The 20194-nt window shown below is 45.9% G+C and overlaps 1 protein-coding gene across 1 annotated transcript in view; it reads left to right on the top strand.

The window, feature by feature from the left end:
• LAMA1 (laminin subunit alpha 1) overlaps positions 1-19365 on the top strand; it is a 144290-nt gene extending 124925 nt beyond the window's left edge. The window contains exons 50-63 of the mRNA XM_008692580.1: positions 226-368; positions 1072-1215; positions 3538-3652; positions 3848-4018; positions 6035-6186; positions 6903-7088; positions 8483-8618; positions 9685-9797; positions 12932-13121; positions 13658-13816; positions 14357-14510; positions 15772-15905; positions 18251-18473; positions 19026-19365. Of these exons, the coding sequence (XP_008690802.1) occupies positions 226-368; positions 1072-1215; positions 3538-3652; positions 3848-4018; positions 6035-6186; positions 6903-7088; positions 8483-8618; positions 9685-9797; positions 12932-13121; positions 13658-13816; positions 14357-14510; positions 15772-15905; positions 18251-18473; positions 19026-19186 (2181 nt within the window). The 3' untranslated portion in view covers positions 19187-19365. The remainder of the gene's footprint in view (positions 1-225; positions 369-1071; positions 1216-3537; positions 3653-3847; positions 4019-6034; positions 6187-6902; positions 7089-8482; positions 8619-9684; positions 9798-12931; positions 13122-13657; positions 13817-14356; positions 14511-15771; positions 15906-18250; positions 18474-19025) is intronic.
• Positions 19366-20194: the final 829 nt, after the last annotated feature.

Genomic DNA, 20194 nt, shown 5'->3' with positions numbered 1-20194 from the left:
CTTACTGTAGATTTTGGCGACATTGTGTTTCTCTCCCTTATATCTAGGTAGTATTCGAGAAAGTCTTCCCAGACACGTCGGTTTCCTAGCAGAGACCTCTGACAGTTAGGCCAGATCCACATTTCTGAGTTTGACTTTGGAAGGTTTCCACCGCCTGCAACTTGAAGGCAAAGGGAATCTGTGAGAACAGTGTAGCCCTGGGTAACCCTTTTCTCTTCTTCGCAGAAAGACTTTTTGTCCATCGAGCTGGTGCGTGGCAGGGTCAGAGTCACAGTTGACCTGGGTTCGGGGCCTCTTGCCCTTATCACAGACAGACGCTATAACAACGGGACCTGGTACAAAATCGCCTTCCAGAGAAACCGAAAGCAAGTTAAGTGCACAGAAGGGCGATGAGATGTTACAGGTCACCCTCACAGGAACAGAAATCCTTCCAAAATCAGGGACGCCTCGGTGGCTCAGTTGGTTAAGCATCTGACTCTTGATTTTGGCGCAGGTCACGGTCTTGGGGTTGTAGACCAAGCCCCACGTTGGGCTCTGCACTGAGCGTAGAGCCTGCTTGGGATTCTTTACCTCTCCCTCTGCCCCTCCTCTCTTGTCTCTAAAATTTTTTAGAGAGAGAAAGAAAGAGAAAGAGAAGAAAGAAATACTTCCAAAATCAGCAGTCTTTATTTACTTTAGCTTCTTGGGGACCCTTGAATGATATGCTAATGGAAAGCCATTGTTTTCTTTGAAATACTAAATGCCAGGATTCACATTTTGTTGGGGGAATTTATAATTCTATTTTTTTTTTATGGTTTCCAAGTGCATTACCTAACATTAAATACTGATTTGGAATCAAAGATCAAGTCCATTCTCTTTGCTGCCACACACATAACTGCTGTCATTCAGCGATATGTATTCTGGATTCATGGACTTTCGTACAGAGGATTTTCATGTCTCCTTTAACAGCCAGGAATACTCCCTGGTCAGATGTGCAGAATGTGAAAGAATTTATAAAGAGAGAATTTATCAATGAACTTTGTTTTTACCTTAATGTAGAAAATGATTTTCATTTTCCTGTCTCTTCTTTTTAGGAATCCTAGCAGTTATTGATGCGTATAACACCAGCTACAGAGAAACCAAGCAAGGTGAAACTCCAGGAGCATCTTCTGACCTCAATCGTCTAGATAAAGATCCAATTTATGTGGGTGGATTACCTAGGTCAAGAGCTGTGAGGTATATCCCATGGCATAATTATGTCCGTAACTGCCGAATGCGTTAGTTTCCTAGGGCTGCCATTAACAAGGCACCACAAGCCAGGGGACAGACAACAGAAGCTCTCTCACAGCTCTGGAGGCTACAAGTCCAAAAGCGGTCAGCAGATTTGCTTCCTTCTGGGGGCTGTGAGAATCTGTTCCATGCCTCTCTCCTAGCTTCTGGCAACTTCAGGCCTTCCTCAGCGTGTAGATAACATGCTCTGTGTCTTATTACCTTGTCTTCCCTCTGTGTGTGTCTCTCTGTGTTCAAATTTCCCCTTTTCATAAGGACACGGGTCATATTGGACCTACCCTAATGACCTCAGCTTAACGCGATTACGTCTGTAACGACCCTATTTCCAAATAAGGTCACACTCACAGGTACTGGGGGTTAGGACTTCATCATCTTTTGTGGGGGACAAATTTTAACCCGTAACATCTGCCTTGACTCAAACCACTATGTGTCATATTAATTGGGATGTAAAGAAACCCTTCTGTAGTAAAATTAATGATTTTCTGTCTGCCTTTAGAACACCTAGAAATCGTTACTTTTAACTAATATTATACAATATCTGGAGACCTCATTTTCCATCACAAGTTGTTCTCTCTAGAGATTTTAGCAGAATCTTTTTCAGGGCAAAAAAATCATGCTGTCTGCAGACTTATCTGGATTTCCCCTTTGTGTGATGAGGGGAATAATGTATGTGAAAGCTGAAAGACTAGCATGAGGAAGTTGGAAGAAAGATGGCAGAGGAGGCAATGAAATCGTTTTAACGCTACTCACGTTTAGCTTTGTGACTAGTTTTAGTAACTGACATAAGCTGTCTGTGGGTCATTGTCCTCAGTTGTGTAATTTTGGACTGGACATAAAATTAAATCCTAAGTTTCTTTCACACCATTAAAAAAAAAAAGTCCTATATGAAAGTCCAGCAGTCAAGGCAAGATGGATTCCAGGGAGTGGGATTATCAAATGTCCAAACTGAGTCACCCAGCCCACTATCCCATCTTCAGCGAGTTCTTGCACGGAATCCTGATACGCCACACAGAAGTGCAGCCACTCTGGATGCTATAAGTTCAGCACCCCAGATCCACTCCTCACCCCTTCTCTTGGCCAGAAATTTCTGAAAGTTCCAAGGAACGCAGTTTACCACCACAGTCGCCATGCCCCTACCCTGTCTTGGAAATGAATTCTACTTAAACTTCAGGGGAGTTGGTCACTTGTCCCTGAGGTCTTATCCCTCTGCCAAGATGGAGCCAGGACTGGAAGCCAGATTTCAGATGTCGTTTCCTCACATGGTGGCAGCAGGACTAGATACTCCTGTAGCAACAAGCTGTGTCACGGCTCATCTCTACGGGACCTAAATGGACACCATGTAGACATTGGAGAAGAGGTCCCATTTTATAGGAAGATATCCCAAATCACAGACTTTTATGCTAGAAGGAACTTGGGTATCTATCAAGGGCAGCCTCCTCCTCTACAAAGGAAGAAACTGAGATCCAGAAAGGTCGAAATCCATCCTCAATCAAGTAGTTGCCTACTGGTCTACAGCTCATTGCTTAACACAGAGGGAGAGAAAAATGAGCTGGGACCTAACTGGAGACCATGTGACTTCAGAGTTTCCCTGTGACCAGCTGATGCTTCAGAGTGTAACTTGGAGATGTTCAGTCATCTCCATATTTTGGAAATCAGAGTTTGGTCACGTGACAGCCTCACCCCAGCCAGCAGTGTGGCAACTTCTGTTAAGAAAAATATGGTACTGATTTGGAGTCAAAGAAACAGTGATTTGGATAATCCTAGACTTCACCAATGCAATTATTTCCTTCAGGACAAAGTGTAGGACTGTGTAGTTGGACAACGGCCAGTGACTTCTGTAGCCATGTGGTCCTAGGGACTAACACTGCCCGCACTTGCATCCATGGGAGGCTTACGGCCATGCTCTACCCTACATGAAACTTGGATTTCGGTCTATGTGCCATTGCTTCCTCATGACTGTGGACTGTCTTTTGTAACTGACCTGTGTTTTACTGAGCATATTTAAATTGCAGTGACTACTTTCCCTTAAAATATTAAACATTTTATCTAGGTAGTCATCTAGTCTAACTCATTAAATTCAACCCCTTTCCTTGGTCCTAAGGAGAGCATTCATTTGACCTGATGTCTTCACCATCAATGTCCTTCTTAGAGGGAGACCTAGACATTTCTGCAGAATGACAAATAGAAGATTTTCTTTACTTGGAGATCCATTTTTATTCCTTTCAAAAATGGAGTTATAAAATCCAAATTTTGTTGTTCTCCCCACAGGAAAGGTGTCACCAGCAAAAGCTATGTGGGCTGTATCAAAAACCTGGAAATATCCAGATCGACCTTTGATTTACTCAGAAATTCCTATGGAGTGAGAAAAGGCTGTATACTGGAGGTGGGAAACATTTTATTAATATTGGAATGAGTTTCTATAAATGTCCACTGACTTCCCAATGTAGTAAAGTAACAAAATCTAAGCCAGCAGGGGGGATGGGAGAGAGACGACGGGGAGACCGGCAGTAACCCCCACGGTGGGCGGTTCAGCCTTCAAGTGGGCCTGATGGTGCTCCTTCCTCTCTTTTGTGACCAGCCTATCCGAAGTGTTAGCTTCTTGAAAGGCGGCTACGTTGAACTGTCACCCAAGTCTTTGTCACCAGAATCAGAATTGTTGGCGACGTTTGCCACCAAGAACAGCAGTGGCATCATCCTGGCTGCCCTGGGCAGGCAGGGGGAGAAGCAGGGTCATCTGCAGGCCCATGGGGTGAGTGGCTCAAATGCTATTGTTCAGCCGGGAGCTCAGGAAGGAAATGACTTCAAGAAACACTAGATGGAAAATGACTTAGTCATGAACATTTACTGTATCCGTGTGGCCACTTGTTTGTATGAGTGTGCATTTCAATACGCAGAAGTTATACTGCTGAACGTCTTTCCCCTCTGAATGGGTGATTTCTTTGTGTGACACAATCCATTTTCCTTGTCTAGCTACTGAGAAGAAAGATACTTGCTGTCTACCTCTAATTCTTTTCAAACTCGTCCAGACAGTACAAATTGAGCTTTTTTTCCACGTTACAGTTGTTACTCTTTATTCTAAGGCCATGACAGTAGATCCGTAAGTTCTGTAGAGGTTTTTGGCATACTGCTCCATGAAGCACAACTCTCCTTATCTACAAGTAGGACAGAAAGAGAAATGTGGCCTGTGATAAACATGGTGGACCAGCCATAGGAGAAGAGAGAAAAGTCGATGGTTTTCCATATTTAGATTCCATTTTAAGAGCATAGATGATATTTACTCTTTCCTCTGCTCGCGCGTACATAGATCACGTAATCCGAGGAGGCTTTACTGAATGCTGATTTATTGTGTTACCGAAGTAGAGGTCCCGCGACCGCAGCCCACCCCGCGCTGTCCTCCACCGCGCGCGACGCTTTACAGACGCTGCTCCCCAACGGTCACACCCACACCACGGGGTGAACGCTGCTTCCGACGTTCTGCTGAGGAGATGGGTTCAGAGAACTTTGTTAACCTGCCCAGGGTCACACAGCCGATCTAGGCCAGACCCAGGACTGGAACACCGGTCTCTAGACCCCTCGTGTCTCCCAAGCCACTTGGTGGAGGTCTAACAATGACACAGTGGTGTATGGACTCCACCCATCTTTTCCCTTTTTTCTAGTTGAGATGAAATTCATGTAACATAAAAGTAACCATTTCAAAATGAACAATTTAGTAGCATTTAGTGCTTTCACAATGTTGTGAGGCCACCTCTTCTGTCTAGTTCCAAAACATTTTTATCACCCAAAACAGAAGCCTATGCCATGAAGCGGTCCCTCCCCAGCCCTGGTGACGACCGGTCTTCCTTCTGTGTCTATGAGTGAATCCCCCTGTTCTCTAGACGGCACAGAAACGGGCTCGCACAGCATGTGATCTTCCGTGTCTTCCACTTAGTGTGTTTGGAGCCTCAGCCCCACTGGCAGGTGTCGGCACTTCATTTCTGTGGCCGAAGTGATACTCCGCTGTGTGTGCGTCACATAGCTTGCTCACCGATGGCCAGCTGGAGCCAGAGCTACGCTTTGGCCATTATGAATGCTGCTGCTGTGGACGCTCACGTACAAGTGTTGTCTGAGTACCTGGAGTTCTTTCGGGTATAGATACCTAGGAGGGGATCGCTAGGTCACACAATAATTCTGTGGTTCACTTTTTGAAGAACGGACGGACTTTTCCTCCACTATTCTTAACAGGAGCATTTGCTAATCAAAGTTTGCCGCTCTGTCACCCAAGGCTCACAACGATATTGTGAAACACTCCTATTCCAGTCCTGCTGCTGGAGCTGTTTTCAATGTGGCAAAATAGTTCTCAGAGCTTTAATAATTTCCAAACTCTTCAACCTTTTAATCCCACTTTTAGAAACATTTAAAACAATTTCACAGGCAAAAAGTGTTATGTATGGTAACAAAAAATTGGAAACTAAATTTTTAATAACACATTAATCAATACTCAATGTATCTATTGGTTGGCACATAATGTGGCAATAAAAAGTATGAAGGCTATGTAGAAATGAAATCTTTGATATGGTTAGTGTTACGAGCATAATGCCGAATATAAGTTATATAAGCAGAGATTAGGAAGTCATATACAAAATATAAAAGAGTTGTGTTAGATGGAGATGGTGATATTCTTAATAAATTACTTGTTAATATTCCCACGTTATCTTCATAAAATAATAATTTAAAAAATCACATAGTAATGTTTTTTCTACCTGAAATCTCTTAGCAACCTTCCCAGCCCTTCTTTTCCATCATGCTGATTGAAGGCCACATTGAAGTGCACGTTAACTCTGGGGATGGGACAAGCCTGAGAAGAGCTCTCCTGCGTGCTCCCAAGGGCACATATGGCGACGGACGAGAGCATTCCATTTCCTTGATAAGGACCGGGAGGTATCTGTGTACAAGGGCATGGTGACCTCACCAACGGGAGCCTTGTTAGGACACTCTTTGCAGTGAAGTGATTGGATGATTAGTGTGAAGGCATGAGCATTCAGAGATTTTATACCTCCAAAATAATTCTGGAACCTTGCTAGAATACCTCCCTGGAAATTAATTTCATCTACTTTGAAATAAGATACTTGTGGAATTTTCAAAATTGAAAAACCTTAACCCTACTCTTTTCTGGGGCCCAGTATACATTGTTTTAGATCAGATTACTTCTGTGGTAAATAGTACCATGGTGTTAGTAAATAACATTAATACTAAATAGCAAATGGAAAAATAGTAACATAAGAAACAGTAAAATACAAATAGTAAAATAGTAAAATAGTGGTGTATCAACTTACCTATGTATTTCCCTCCAAAACTGTAGACTGAGTATTTTAAAAGCATGCTGGACATTTCATCACAGATAAAGTAAAAGAACAATACCTTCCAAAAAGCAATTGAACTGAACAGTATTTAATAACACCCATTCATTTGGGGAGAATGTTCAATTGTAAGTTTTCATTTTCAAGATTCACCTTTTTAGTCACATAGTGTCATGTTAAAATTTATCTTTCAGTATGAACTTTCCTCATTCAGTATGAACTTGTGGAATTATATATTAAAACAGGCAGTTATGTTTCATTATATTTAAAAGCTTTTTTTTTCTTTTGACCTTTTAGAGTTATCACTGTCCAAATGGATGAGATGAATCCTGTAGAAATGAAGTTGGGCCCCTCAGCAGAAAGCAGGGCAATAAACGTATCCAAGCTGTACTTAGGGGGCATTCCAGATGGGGAGGGGACATCCGTGCTCAAGATGAGAAGATCATTCCATGGCTGTATCAAAAACCTGATCTTTAACATGGAGTAAGTGTAACTGTGCTCTCGACATGTGTTTGCACTTCCTAGAAATGTTTTATTGCGGACTACTGATGCTCGCCTGCTATCTGATTTTGCTTTTGAGGTTGCCTAAAATCCTACGTTTCTGAATAACAAGTGAACCCCATTCACAACAGTCACCCAAATGGATTTTATTGGATTAGAATGAGGGGTAGATCTGGTAATCCTAGAATTAAAAACCCAAACCATTGAACATTAGTTCCATAGGACTATCAATAAACATCAGAGGTCAAATACACTTTTGACAAGCATTCCAGGGAATACAGAGGTTTTGTGATGCAAGTTTCTTGCTGTCTTGAGCTCACTGCTTTAAGGAACCTTTACAGCTGGGCTCCTTGCGGCTTCAGATTATTAATGGCTCCTCCTGAAACAATGACTGTCTAATTAAGAACTGTTAGTCTGTTTCTTTTGTGGAGCTCATGGTGAGGAAGAGAGCTGACATGTGCCCATGGACAGTTATTTCTTCCTCACTCACCCTGTGCCTAGGTAAGAGTGCTGCTGGGACAAAGGCTGTGCTATGACCTGGAGGTGGGGGGTGCGGGACCAGAGTCTGCAGGGGAGAAACTGACCATGCGCTGAGCATCAGGAGACCGCAGCTCCCCTCCTAGCTGGGCTGCGGATTTTGCCTCAAGACCTTGAACAAGGACTTGGAACTTTGATGGTCACGGTGTCCTTGAAATTTAAAAGAATAAAACATTGCATTGAATTGCAGCACAATTCTAATGTCAGAGCCTTGGTTTACTTATCTGTACAGTTGATTTATTTATTCACCCAGTTCTCTGTTTATAAATACACTAACTGATACGGCATCTTCTTCCTCCTGAAAGCCATGAGGCTGGGGATTCCATAGGGCAGAAACGTTTCTGTTCTGTTCACGACCATGTCCTCAGAAAGTGCTAAGGGGGTAGATGCAGACGGGACGTGTTGCAAGGGCAGCAGAGTAAAGGGAATTAGGACAAGTGTACTTCATGACTTCCTGGTAGATGTAAACCTGTGAGAAAGAAAGAAATCAGTGTTTAACTGAGGCCAGTGTGCACTACTGTGAGAGCCAGAGCCAGAATCTTTCCCTACGCCCAGCCCAGGCTGCAGGAGGAGCTGACGGCATTTGAGCCAGCTCTTGCCGGATGGTGGCCAGGTGGACAACATGGGAGGGGCTGGAGTGGGGTGGGCCAAAGAATCAAAGGACAGGATATAGAAGATAGGATATACAGACTTCTAGTCGCTGTGGAAGATGGTCAGTTTGGTTACCCTAAGAGTAATAGATTAATGGTTTTTCATGGATTTTAGTGTTCAATAATCAAGTGACTTTGGTTCACGTGTTGACTTGTAGTATCTTAATTTTGTAAATACTTTGTATCTAGACATTTGGATTTCACGAGCGCGGCTGGCAACGAACAGGTGGACTTGGACACCTGCTTGCTTTCGGAAAGGCCAAAGCTGGCTCTTCATGGAGAGGACAGTGAGCTCCCGCCGGAGTCCCAGCCTTTACCAAGTCTCGTAAGAGGGGCTTTCCTTACTTTTTTTAAAATTCAATTAGCCAACATATAGTACATCATTAGTTTCAGATGTAGTGTTCAACAATTTATCAGTTGCATATGACACTCAGTACTCATCACATCAGATGCCCTCAATGCCCATCCCCATCTAGCCCATCCCCCACAAACCTCCCCTCCAGCAACCCTCAGTTTGTTCTCTATCATTAAGAGTTTCTTATGATTTTTTTCTCCCTTCCCATATGTTCATGTTTTGTTTAATTCCGCATAAGTGAAATCATATAGTATTTGTCTTTCTCTGACTTACTTCACTACCCATGTCATTGCCAATGGTAAGATCTCATTCTTTTTGACGGCTGAGTAATGTTCCATTGTGTATGTATTGGCCAAATATTTTTAATGGCAGTTAATGGTTTTCATTCTCTTTTCCCTTTTCTGATTTGTCCATTTCCTTGGTTAAAAGCACGCACTCTAATTATGTAGATGGTGGTGCAGTCACGCAAAGAGCAGTACCTTCCAAGCAGAGCCAATCGTTGAGTTCAAGCCAGCTCTCTTGGTAGCATCCACCCCTCCTCCCCCCCCAAGCCAGAAACGTGAGTCTGTGGCCTCACGTGGTTCGGACTCACTGTGTGGAGGGCGCTGTCCGCACGCAGGTTCCCGAGCAGACCCCTCCCACACTGGCTCCTCTGCGCTGTACCTTGCTACCACCCGGGGGCAATTAGAGACGTCCCCCTCAGAGACGCGGCAGGGCCAGGGGCCTGTGGCCACTGCCAGTTTCCTGGTGCACGTGCCGTAGCTGCTCCTGCAGCCGCCGATACCCTCCGGCCCTTCCCCTGATGAAAATGCATGGGAATTTTAAGCAAACTTGAGTGGGACTGAGGAGAAAGAAGCTCTAATTGCCTTCTCAGAAATAAAGAGATAGCAAGTAAATTATTTAAAGCAAAGACTAAGTCTGTGCCCACACGTAGCTGTTGATGCTCTGCAGAGATGTTTTTTTCGTGGAAAACCTCGTACGTGTTCGTGGCCGCCGTGGCTCTGTGTGGCTGAGAGTCCGTCTGCATCTCTTACAGGAACAGTGTGCTGTGGACAGAGCCCCAGAGTATATCCCCCATGCTCACCAGTTTGGCCTCACGCAAAGCAGCCATTTCGTGTTGCCTTTCAATCAGCTGGCTGTCAGAAAGAGGTGGGTATTGTTCCAAAGTCTTCCTCAGGCGTCTCACGGAGAAAGGACCCGGGAGGGATCCAGCGGTGAGAAGGCAGAGAACAGGAAGGCAGCCTTTGTGCACAGCAGAGGCTTAAATGTGGTTCAGTCGGGTTCCTGTGGTTTGTCCTTACCCCTTCTTGGTGAAGGCCAGTTGCTGCCTCTCTGTAGGAGTGTAGGAAAGAACACAGGTAGGTATCTCTCTAAATCACTCTTGTTCTAGAATCTTAAGTCCTCTGGACCTATCATCATCTGGACTTTCAACCCCACTCCATTGTAAGCACTTACTAATCTGATCAAACTGTCCCCCCCAGACTCTCTCACTGCGCCCCTCAAGCTCCCTGGTGCCACACCCACACCAGTCTGCCTGGTCCTTCTCGCCCTCACACCTGCTTGGCCCCACGGACCCTTCCTAGGCTAAGCCAGCTCACATCCCACAGAGAAGGCCTGGGACTGGCCAGGGTTCCTCCAGATTCCACATTCCTCCTCTTCTCCAAACCCTTCAGACTGCACCCGTTGTTACCGCCCCCTATGATCACTGCCCCATCACACTGGCTTTAGACCTTGACTCAGTGTCTTTGTTCCACAGCTCGGGCCATCATTCTCCATGAATTCAGCCGCCCCACATCTGACCTTCCAAGTCCTCTGGCGTCTGTCTGTCAGAGGGCTTTTCCTCAGCCATCCTCTCCCCATGGTCCCACCCTGGCCTACTTCGTAAATATCCATCCCACCTCCCAGATCTCTGTTGGAAGCATTCTATTAATCAACCCCCTCCTCCTCACTTCTATTGTTACTTCCCATTCCAGCAGCTCCTCAACTGTATGAAGACCTCAAAGCCCTCATGCTTTCTCACCACTCCCCCTGCAGCCCCCCAGCACAGTTTATCCCAGACCCAGATGGGCTCAGAGTCATTATTACAGGTGTTCGTTTGTGAACTGGCCCTGGGTAGAACTCCTACTTGGCTACTCTGTGCCAGAACCCAAACTGTTGGTCAAGGCTGGAGAAGTATCTCTTTCCTCCCTGGTTGGAAGTGAAGCCAGCGATCTCAGATGGAACCTCCAGATGACACAGGCAGCCGACACAGTTCTCTAATATGTTCATGCTGCTTTACCTCTCATGTCAAAACTCTGTACATTTCCACAGCCTCTCTCCATGCCCCAGCCGATAACTGCCTCAGTGAACAAGAGAACTCCCTCATCTGTCCGCTACCAAAAAGAGCACCCCCTGCCTTTGTCCCCACCCTTGCACCTCTTCCCCTACTACCACAGAGGAGGGGTGCTACTCCCCCTCTCGCTTGCCCTCTGGAGCCCATCCCCTCTCTCAGAGCCATCGCCCTCATCAGCATCAGTGTTAACAAGAGGAGCAAACATTTGTGCCACAGACTGCCTCAGTATCGAATACATATACTCCAACTCAGTCCTCAAAATTATCCTGTGAGGAAGGTGTGCTCTTTATTTTACACATGACGAAATGGAGGTACAGGGGAGTTAAGTCACCTGCTGAGGGCACACAGCAGAACTAGGATTTAAACCCCAGCACTGTGTTTATGCTGGTAACCATTTCCTCTCTGGTAGTTCCTACCTTAAAAAAACTCCAAGCAACTCCACATCCCCTCTACCCCCACAGTATCCTGGCTGTATTTCAAGACTTCTTGAAAGAGTTGCTTTAAAACAAAACAAAACAAAACAAAACAAAACAAAACAAAACAAAACAAAAACCTGCCTCCTGTGGCAGTCTGCCTTTTCCCCTCTCATTTCCTCTCTACCCACCCAGTCAGCCTCCCCTCACTTCTCGGTTGCTCTTGCCACAGTTATCCCAGACCTGCTGTGCCCACATCCCACAAGGCTTTCCTTGCTGGGCCCTCAGCACTACCCATGCACTTGGCTGTCTTTACCCCACACACTCCTGATTTCCTACTCTCCCTGCCCATCCCTGCTCAGTCTCTTTTGCGGGCTCCTCTTCCATCAGAGAAGGCCCAGGGCCTCTTCTGTGTATTCTCCCAGGCGAACTTCCATATTTCAGTGGCTTTAAAATACCCTCTATTTGCATGAGCACCCACCTGCCTAGCCCGGGCCTCTGCTTAGGACTCTGGAGGTGTATACCTGGCTGGCCCCTCCACACTTTCCTGTGGATTGGGACGGGCTTCTCCACACCAACACACCCAAAGAGAATTCAGTCTTCCCCCAAACCCACTGTCCCCATCTTTGCCATTTCTGTAGACATCAGCACCATTGCCCTGAGTGCCTAGGGCCCTAACCTAGAGATGGTTACTTTTGTTCCCTCCCTCTCCAAATTCAGCCCATCTGCAAGTCCTATTGCTTCTTCCTCTGGAACATTTCATGAATTAGTTCATCCCCTCGACATCCCCCACAAGCCCTGGTCGAAGGCACCACGACCTGGCCTCTGTGGACTGTGGCAACAGCAGCCCGCCTAAAGCCTGCTGACACCCTGGCCTCATCGATGGCTTCTTCACATCACAGGTTCCTTTGAAGATGTAATTCAAGCCATGCCCACCTCCCTCAGTACCGACTCCCCACTGCACTTCAGATCTAAATACTGCCTCCCGGAGCCCCTCACCCACGAGGGCAGAGCCACACTCTCCTGTCCCGCCCCTGAGCGCTCTGGTGAGGCTGTGCCTGCTCCTGTGGGAGGCCGCCCAGCCAAATGAGGCCACTGCTTTCACAGACTCTGTGCTGTCCGAAAACGAACTGCAGGTCTCTCCTGCTGGGCTTTGTGGGGCTTGCTCCTGTCATTCAGAGCTCAGCGGAAATACCATCTTTTCGGAGCTGCCTGCCTGACTACTTAATGGAACCACCAGTTCGCCTCTCGTGACCCAACTTCCTCTGACAGATTCCAAGTATTAGTTTTGTGGGAGAAAGGACATTCCTCTTTGTTCACTGCTTCAGCCTCAGCATCTAGAACGTTCCTGGCACATATACATAAGGGGTAATCATTAATTGGATGGACGGATGGATGAACGAATAATGAATGACTCTCTGCCGAGATGTTCAATATAAAGGTTGAAACAATTATTGGGTTCTCTCTCTGAAGCTATTTTTAAAAGTAAAAGTTAAAGTTTATTCCTTTCTGAGGGCTGAGCTCTTGTTTTCCTCCAGGCTCTCAGTTCAGCTAAGGATCCGAACATTTGCCTCCAGCGGTCTGATTTACTACATGGCTCATCAGAACCAGGTTGATTACGCCACGCTCCAGCTGCACGGGGGCCACCTTCACTTCCTGTTCGATCTCGGGAAAGGCAGAACAAAGGTCACCCACCCTGCACTGATCAGTGACGGCAGGTGGCACACGGTACGCTCTCGGGAAGCTTGTGATCGCTCACGCTAAGTTTTAGTCCATCCAGTTCACTGTCGTGAGATGACCTAGCTTGCTTTGTGTCCAGTGGCTCCCCTGTAGAACATAAGCTCCTTGCAGGCTGGGACCTTTGCGACGTCCTGAAGTATCACCAGGGCTACCCTCCGTGCCTGACACCTAACAGGCACCCGGCAGACACTGGGGAATGAGTGAAAGGTACCAAAAATGTTCTCGACCTGATGAGAAATAAATGAAGCCCACCTGTGGCGTGAGTGAGCCAACCCCTAGACCGTGGCGTCTGCTTTCTTGTAACTAAGACTCAGGAGTACTTGCTGTTCTAAGGTGCGCTTTACCTGTGCCTGCCCGTCTCCTGCCAGGCTCCGGCTTCTCGGCACCGACTGTGTAAAAATCGGAGCCATCCTTTAGGAGCTCATTCATGTTATTTACAGCTATGATGAACAAATGTTGCAAACAAACATCTGTTAGTGTTTTCTCAGATTCCTTAAAAACTGGATATTCTCATTTCGTTCTAGATCAAGACAGAGCACTTTAAAAGAAAGGGCTTCATGACGGTTGATGGCCAGGAATCCCCCACGGTGACCGCTGTGGGGGATGGTACCATGTTGGATGTGGAAGGAAAGCTGTACCTGGGAGGCCTTCCCTCGGAGTACAGGGCCAGGAACATTGGAAATGTGAGCAGCATTTTCTGTACGGGGCCCATTTCACCTTTATTGTGGCTGCGCTTCTGTCTTTTTATCTTTAGTAAGGGAAAATGTTTGTTAAATTATCTTGCTTGAGCCTGGGGCTTGGCTGCCTGATAGAAACCTTTTAAACCTTGTCCCCAGCTTATCTGTTTGGGCTTCGCCTGGAAGCCCTTGAAGCTCAGCCAGCCTTTCCTGCCTGTTAGTTAATGACCATTTCCCTTTCCACAGCCATTAGCCCTGGTACGATTCGGGAAAGCCAGTGGATTTATATTTGCAGATTAGAAAACCCAGCATTCTTGATTTTCATACTACTTAATCCAAATCATAGAAAACACCCTTACTGCATTATTAGCCAAGATGCTACTAGCGAGCAGCTTTCTTTCAGTTGGATATTTATGGAAACTATTGTGGAAATTCGATTTTAAAAACCAAAAGCTAATATTTTAATGTTTTGTTGAAGTATAGGAAAAACTGACCCTGGCCCTTCTTGTTATACTTAGACATCTATTGTCCTGTCATTTGGTTTAGATTACCCACAGTGTCCCCGCCTGCATTGGGGAGGTGACAGTGAATGGCAAACAGCTGGACAAGGACAACCCAGTGTCTGCATTTGCAGTAACCAGGTGTTATGCAGTGGCCCAGGAAGGAACTTTCTTTGATGGAAGTGGATATGCAGCTCTTGGTACGTATTATCAATACGAAAGAACTCTGGGCTTAGCCTGCACTTGGCTATGGATCCAAGAATGAAATACTAGGACAGGACTCCTGGCCAAGGCTGCAGCAAGAGCACTATTAGTTAAGCGTTCCAGTTTATCCGAATTTCTCAATTTCTAATATAAAAGCCTTCTCCCTCGCCGCTCTCCAGATGGCCTGACGCAGGCTTGCTCCCAGCAGCGGGGCCGCACCTCCCGGCAGAGGGCACACATGCGGTGCTGGTTTCATCTGTGCTTCCCCTACCCCTAAATGTATGTAAGGCATATTGTCACTGCCAAATAACGGACTTTGACAAAAATGAGCATAAAATAGCTAGACCAGCCAGCCAAATACAAGTCAGGTTTGATGAAGAAACTGACCCCATTGAGACTGTTGAAAATAATGACCCTAAGTAGAGGAATTTAAATGTCTAAAATGCCTTAGAATGTAAATTCCTTAAGGCTTAGAACTAGCCTTTGTAATGTATGTGGCATTCCCTCTCCATTTAAGGTCCTTGATTTGCTCTTAACCTCCTATCTGCCCTGGGATCGTGCTCCTCTCGCCCTCTGTTCTGTTTCCTACCGCAGGGAACCACATTTCTGTGGCTTACAGGGAGGCCGTGGTGGAAGATCAGGGGCAGGCGGGCAGAGGGCAACAGCTAGCACACATCTCTCACTCGGTGTTTTCCAGTTCTGATAACCGCACCTGCTCCCAATTCCCCTTTAACCCTGGACTGAACGATTGCCTGCTACATACCCTTAGTTTGTTTTTTCAGCTTTCCCATCACCTAAATAAAATATCCATTTCATTAAATTCCCACTTTAAAAAAAACCCAGTTGGATGCTCATCTGCTCAGTAAGTGACGACTTGCCCCGTACTGGGAGCGCAGAGTGCGCTATTCCTGGCCAGATGACGATGGGATCATACAGATCAAATCCTTCTGGCTTTTTCCCTCTGTGGCTCTAGATGAGAGGATGGGTCGGCCTCAACTCCGGTCTGGCTTAGCCCTGAGGATGGTGATGTCTTCTTTAACAGCCTCGCTTCGTCTTACAGATGAGGAAGCCAAGGCTCTGAGGGTGGAAGTGACTTGCTGGTGAGGATGGAGCTGGATCCAGAGAAGGAGCTAGAGCCAGGCCTCCTGAGCCAGGAGCCCAAATGCTCACCCAGCCAGCCAGCCCCTGACCTCTTTGACCCTGAGCCTTCTTGGGCCAGGCTCACCCCTAACTGGGGGTTATGTTTGTATTTTTCAGTCAAGGAAGGCTACAAAGTCCAATCAGATGTAAACATCACCCTGGAATTCCGTACCACCTCTGAGAACGGAGTCCTCCTGGGGATCAGCAGCACCAAAGTAGATGCCATTGGATTAGAGATGGTAAATGGCAAGGTAGGTGCTTGATCCCGATGGGCTTCCCGCTTGCCCCAGTGTCCGAAACAGAGCAACTGCGAAACAGTAGAAATAACCAGATCCAAATTTCCAGTGATCCATTTCAACGGAGTGGAGAAAAGGTTCAACTAATCCTAAGGAGATTACAAATGACAAACAAAACTTGAAATTGAAGCAACATTACAGCCATAATACATCATCTGAAAGTTGCCAGCCTGATGCTCTTACCCTCCCTAATATTTGTTAACTTGTTCTTTGGAAATAGTTATAGATTGAGAGCAAGGTACAGTAACACGTACAGGGAGGCCCTCTTGCACCCTCCCCCAGGCTCCTCCAGCACCAGCAGCTTGCGTAACTCTCACACAACATCACAGCCATGAGCCGACATCGGCACAATCTAGACTTTTTTGTTATACTAGTTGCATGTGTACGTGTGTGTGTGTGTAGCACTAGACAATGTCATCACATGTATCTTGTTTAGCTTTATGTATCCACCCTCACAGTCAAGACACTTAACTGTACCATTACCACATGCTCCGTGGAGCCACCCCTTCATATCCACACCAACTCGCTCCCTAACCCTGGGCAGCCACGAATCTGTCCTGCAGTTCTGTTATTTCATGACTGTTCTATAAACCATATGATGCGGGCTATATCCTCTTGAGATTGGCTTTTTACACGCAGCCGCCATTTCCTGGTAGTTGATCTGGGTTGTTGGACCAACAGTTCATTTCATTTTATTGCAGAGTATTCTATGGGAAGGATATACCATCATCTATTTTTTTTAATGCAAAAAACAAATTTTTTCTGTAACTATTTTGCTCTTTGCAGCCTCTAGTCCTTCTAAAGTTAACAATTAGCAGTACCTTAGTCTCTTTTGCTTCAAAACTGCTTCCAGAGTTTCTCCTGGTTCTCATGTTCCTTCCTCACCCCGCTAGGGCCATCTGGGTGCAGGCAAGATGTGAAGGAAGAGAGTCTTCCTTGTCCTTTTTCTTTTCTGCAAGCTCTCTCCTGACAGGAGTCAAGGTATGCCTTGAGTCTCCTCCGTCTTCTGTGCACTAGGCCAGTTGTCCCCGGCAAGTTGTAATGAATGGTCTGAGGTCCAGCGTCACCGGTGTGTGGGGACTGATCCTGGAGATCTGGCCAACATCCCTTGAAGATCAGGCTTCGCACCGGTCAGGGGCACTACTACCTCTTCCTCTTCAGCCATCTTCTTCGTCCCCCCGAGGGTCCTATGAGAACTGGGGAGTTTCTGCTAGACCACTCCTAGGCCATGGGGGTGGAAGAGGTCTCTCAAGTCCTCTCTACCTAACTGCACTTTGCACCATTTCTCTTGCGCTGTGGTCAACTTGTGTTGCTCTGGGACTAAAATGCTTGAATCTTCTTAAGCTACTGCCTCCTGCAAGGAGGAACAAGTCTTTGTGCTCTAGATTTTTCCCAATCTCATTTGCTTGTTTCTAGTAACTCTGCTTATTCCCCACTGGGTTTCTGGCTCCTAGGACATGACACACTAGAATGGGGATGAGGAGGATATAAGAAAATACCTTCCCCTTCACCTCTTCGCCCCCTTATTTCATCCTCACGTCTACACCAAGCTGCCTCTACATCATACTGCTTGCCTCTCTACGCTGTGGCTTACAGCCAAATTCTTCCTCATCTGTACTTCAAAAGAATTTTGAAAAAATGTGACATCTGAAAAATATTATCAGAAGTGTAACAGTTCCCAAAAAAGTAATTTCTGATGTATATTTTACCTCTATTATTAGCTTATTTTTCCTTTAAAACTTTGCTTAGCTGTCGCCCAAGGGCTTATAATCTACACCTATACTTCGTTACAGTCTACCTCACAGTACACTGGGCCACCTCGCGTACAGCATAAGAACCTGACAGCAGGACACTCGCACGTCTTCCCTGCCATCTTTTGTTGCAGGTCGTAGATTTTTCTGTGTTAGCACCTGCTGTGGTAGAGTATCTCCAGTCTGTCGGAAGATAGCGAGTAAATGTCCCTCCACAGGTGCTAGCCGGCTGCTGCGAACTGACCCCTCAGTCAGCCCGTCAGCTTCTGCTATCCTGAAAATGAGCCACTGATTTGAGGACGTAATGCAAAAACAGTGGCTCAGGCTTATTCCCACGGAGGTGGTCATCGGTCCTTTCTATAATTCGGGGAGTAATAAAATCTGAATCCTTTAAGAGGCTATTTTTCAAAATCACTGTTTTTCATAGTTTGCCTTCCTTTTTAGCAGAATTTTGGATTTTATCCGCTTCAAGAACATTATATAAATGGATTATGTTCCTTAAATATGGAAGATTTCACCAAGGTATTTGCCTGTGTCTTGCTGGTTTAGATCTTGTTTCATGTTAACAATGGTGCCGGTAGGATAACAGCCACATACAAGCCCAAAGCTACCACTACTCTCTGCGATGGAAAATGGCACACGCTTCAAGCTCAGAAGAGCAAACACCGCTTGGTTCTGACTGTTGATGGGAATGCAGTTCGTGCTGAGAGTCCACACACCCAGTCCACCTCGGCAGACACCAGCAATCCTATTTATGTCGGTGGCTATCCTGGTACGTATGGATGTCTGCTTGGCCCGATCACTTTTAAGCGGCATTGTCACTAAGGGAAGTCTTAGTTCAGGTAGATATAGAGTAGAGATTAAGAAAAATACATGGTTTGGATGACACATTCAAATACCTAGGAAGTCTTAGAAAAATTCATCTACACGTGTAAATTCACCCTTAGGTAAGACTCTGAGAATATTGGATGCCATCTAAAGTAAGCTTGATGACTTTACCAAGGTGACTCATCTTTGGTGACCCCCAGAGAAGGAAATAATTTTAGGGGACAAACATGATCTTAACTTCTCACACTGATTCTGGATTTGAATTATGCATTTCAAATGTTCCAAATAATTATTACAAATAAATAAGAAGTTGTGACTCAGTTAAGGCACAGCTGTGACTAAAATTGTTTTCATTGCCTTATCACTGAAGTAACAGATATGGGAGAATATTATTCTAATTTTGATAGAGAGACTACTTGATGTTATTTTTGTTCCTACTGTGCTATCCATTCCATTTAACAAAATTAAACAAGACTTTTGCTTTCTTCTTTGACAGCTGACGTAAAGCAAAACTGCCTGAGCAGCCAGACCTCCTTCCGGGGGTGTTTGAGAAAGCTCACTCTGATTAAGGGCCCACAAATACAGTCCTATGACTTCAGCAGAGCTTTTGACCTACAGGGAGTTTTCCCTCATTCCTGTCCTGGGTCTGAACCCTGAACTTCAGAGAAACTCCCCAGCTGGGGATCATTGCTTATATTTTGAGAATTGTTTTTATGCATTAAAATCTCTTCAGTTCCGATTTCATTTTCCACTCAGGTTGTTTCCAGAAAAAAAAAAATGTTGTGTTTATATTAAACTAAAACAATGTACACAACAAATACCTCTATTAAATAGTTTAAAATGTACATTGAATTCATTGGCTCTCTTTTTCTTCATAAACATAGAACATTCTGTGGATTACTTGACAATTTTTCTTGTTTTGCATTTGAGTTTCATAAAAATACTGAGTCTGGTCCAGGATGGCATTGTAGGAAGACCCTGAACTCACCTCTTCCACGGACACACCAAATCTACACCTCTTTATGGAGCAATTCCTCCTAAAGAACTGAGGGCTGACAGACTGGCTTCTGTACAACAGAGCACATAAAAATGGTAAGAGAGATGGAGACGTGGTAATGAAAGGAAGCGCCACCCCTGTGAACCGCACTGGGGAAGGCCAGCACTGAGGGGCCAGGAACAGATCTGTCTGCCCTACGGCACAGAAAAAAGCTGTGGTTTAAAAGAGCAACTAGTATATAAAAGATCCGGCCTTAGAATTCCACCAAATGGGAGAGTTGCTGGAACTCTCTGGGTCGGAGGGGCTGGCAAGTGCCATGGTTTACACTCCCCCGAACACCTCGATAGCACAGACAGAAGCAGGGTCGAGGTGTCATAGTTGACCTGCCACCTCAGCCCTGGGTGTCCTGGAGCACAGAAAGAAAGCCATGGTAGGAAAGAGCCAACCCTGAAACTCCAGCAAACAGTGAGGGAGCGGCAGCATCGCTCTCCAGGTTGGAGGGGATGGTGAGCACCATGGTTTATGTTCCCCATTTACCTTAATAGTGTAGATGGGAGAAAGGTCCAGGCGCCATCGCTGGCCTAGTGCCTCGAGCTCTGGGCCACTAGCCTGCACCACCCCAGCCTTCCCACCAAGGTGGCCCCATCAGAGCGCACACTGGAACCCCC

The sequence above is a fragment of the Ursus maritimus genome, unplaced genomic scaffold (assembly GCF_017311325.1).
Source record: "Ursus maritimus isolate PB19 unplaced genomic scaffold, ASM1731132v1 scaffold_18, whole genome shotgun sequence".
Taxonomy (NCBI): Eukaryota; Metazoa; Chordata; class Mammalia; order Carnivora; family Ursidae; genus Ursus; species Ursus maritimus.
The sequence above is the reverse complement of the archived record's forward strand: the minus strand, read 5'-3'. Positions and strand labels throughout refer to the sequence as shown.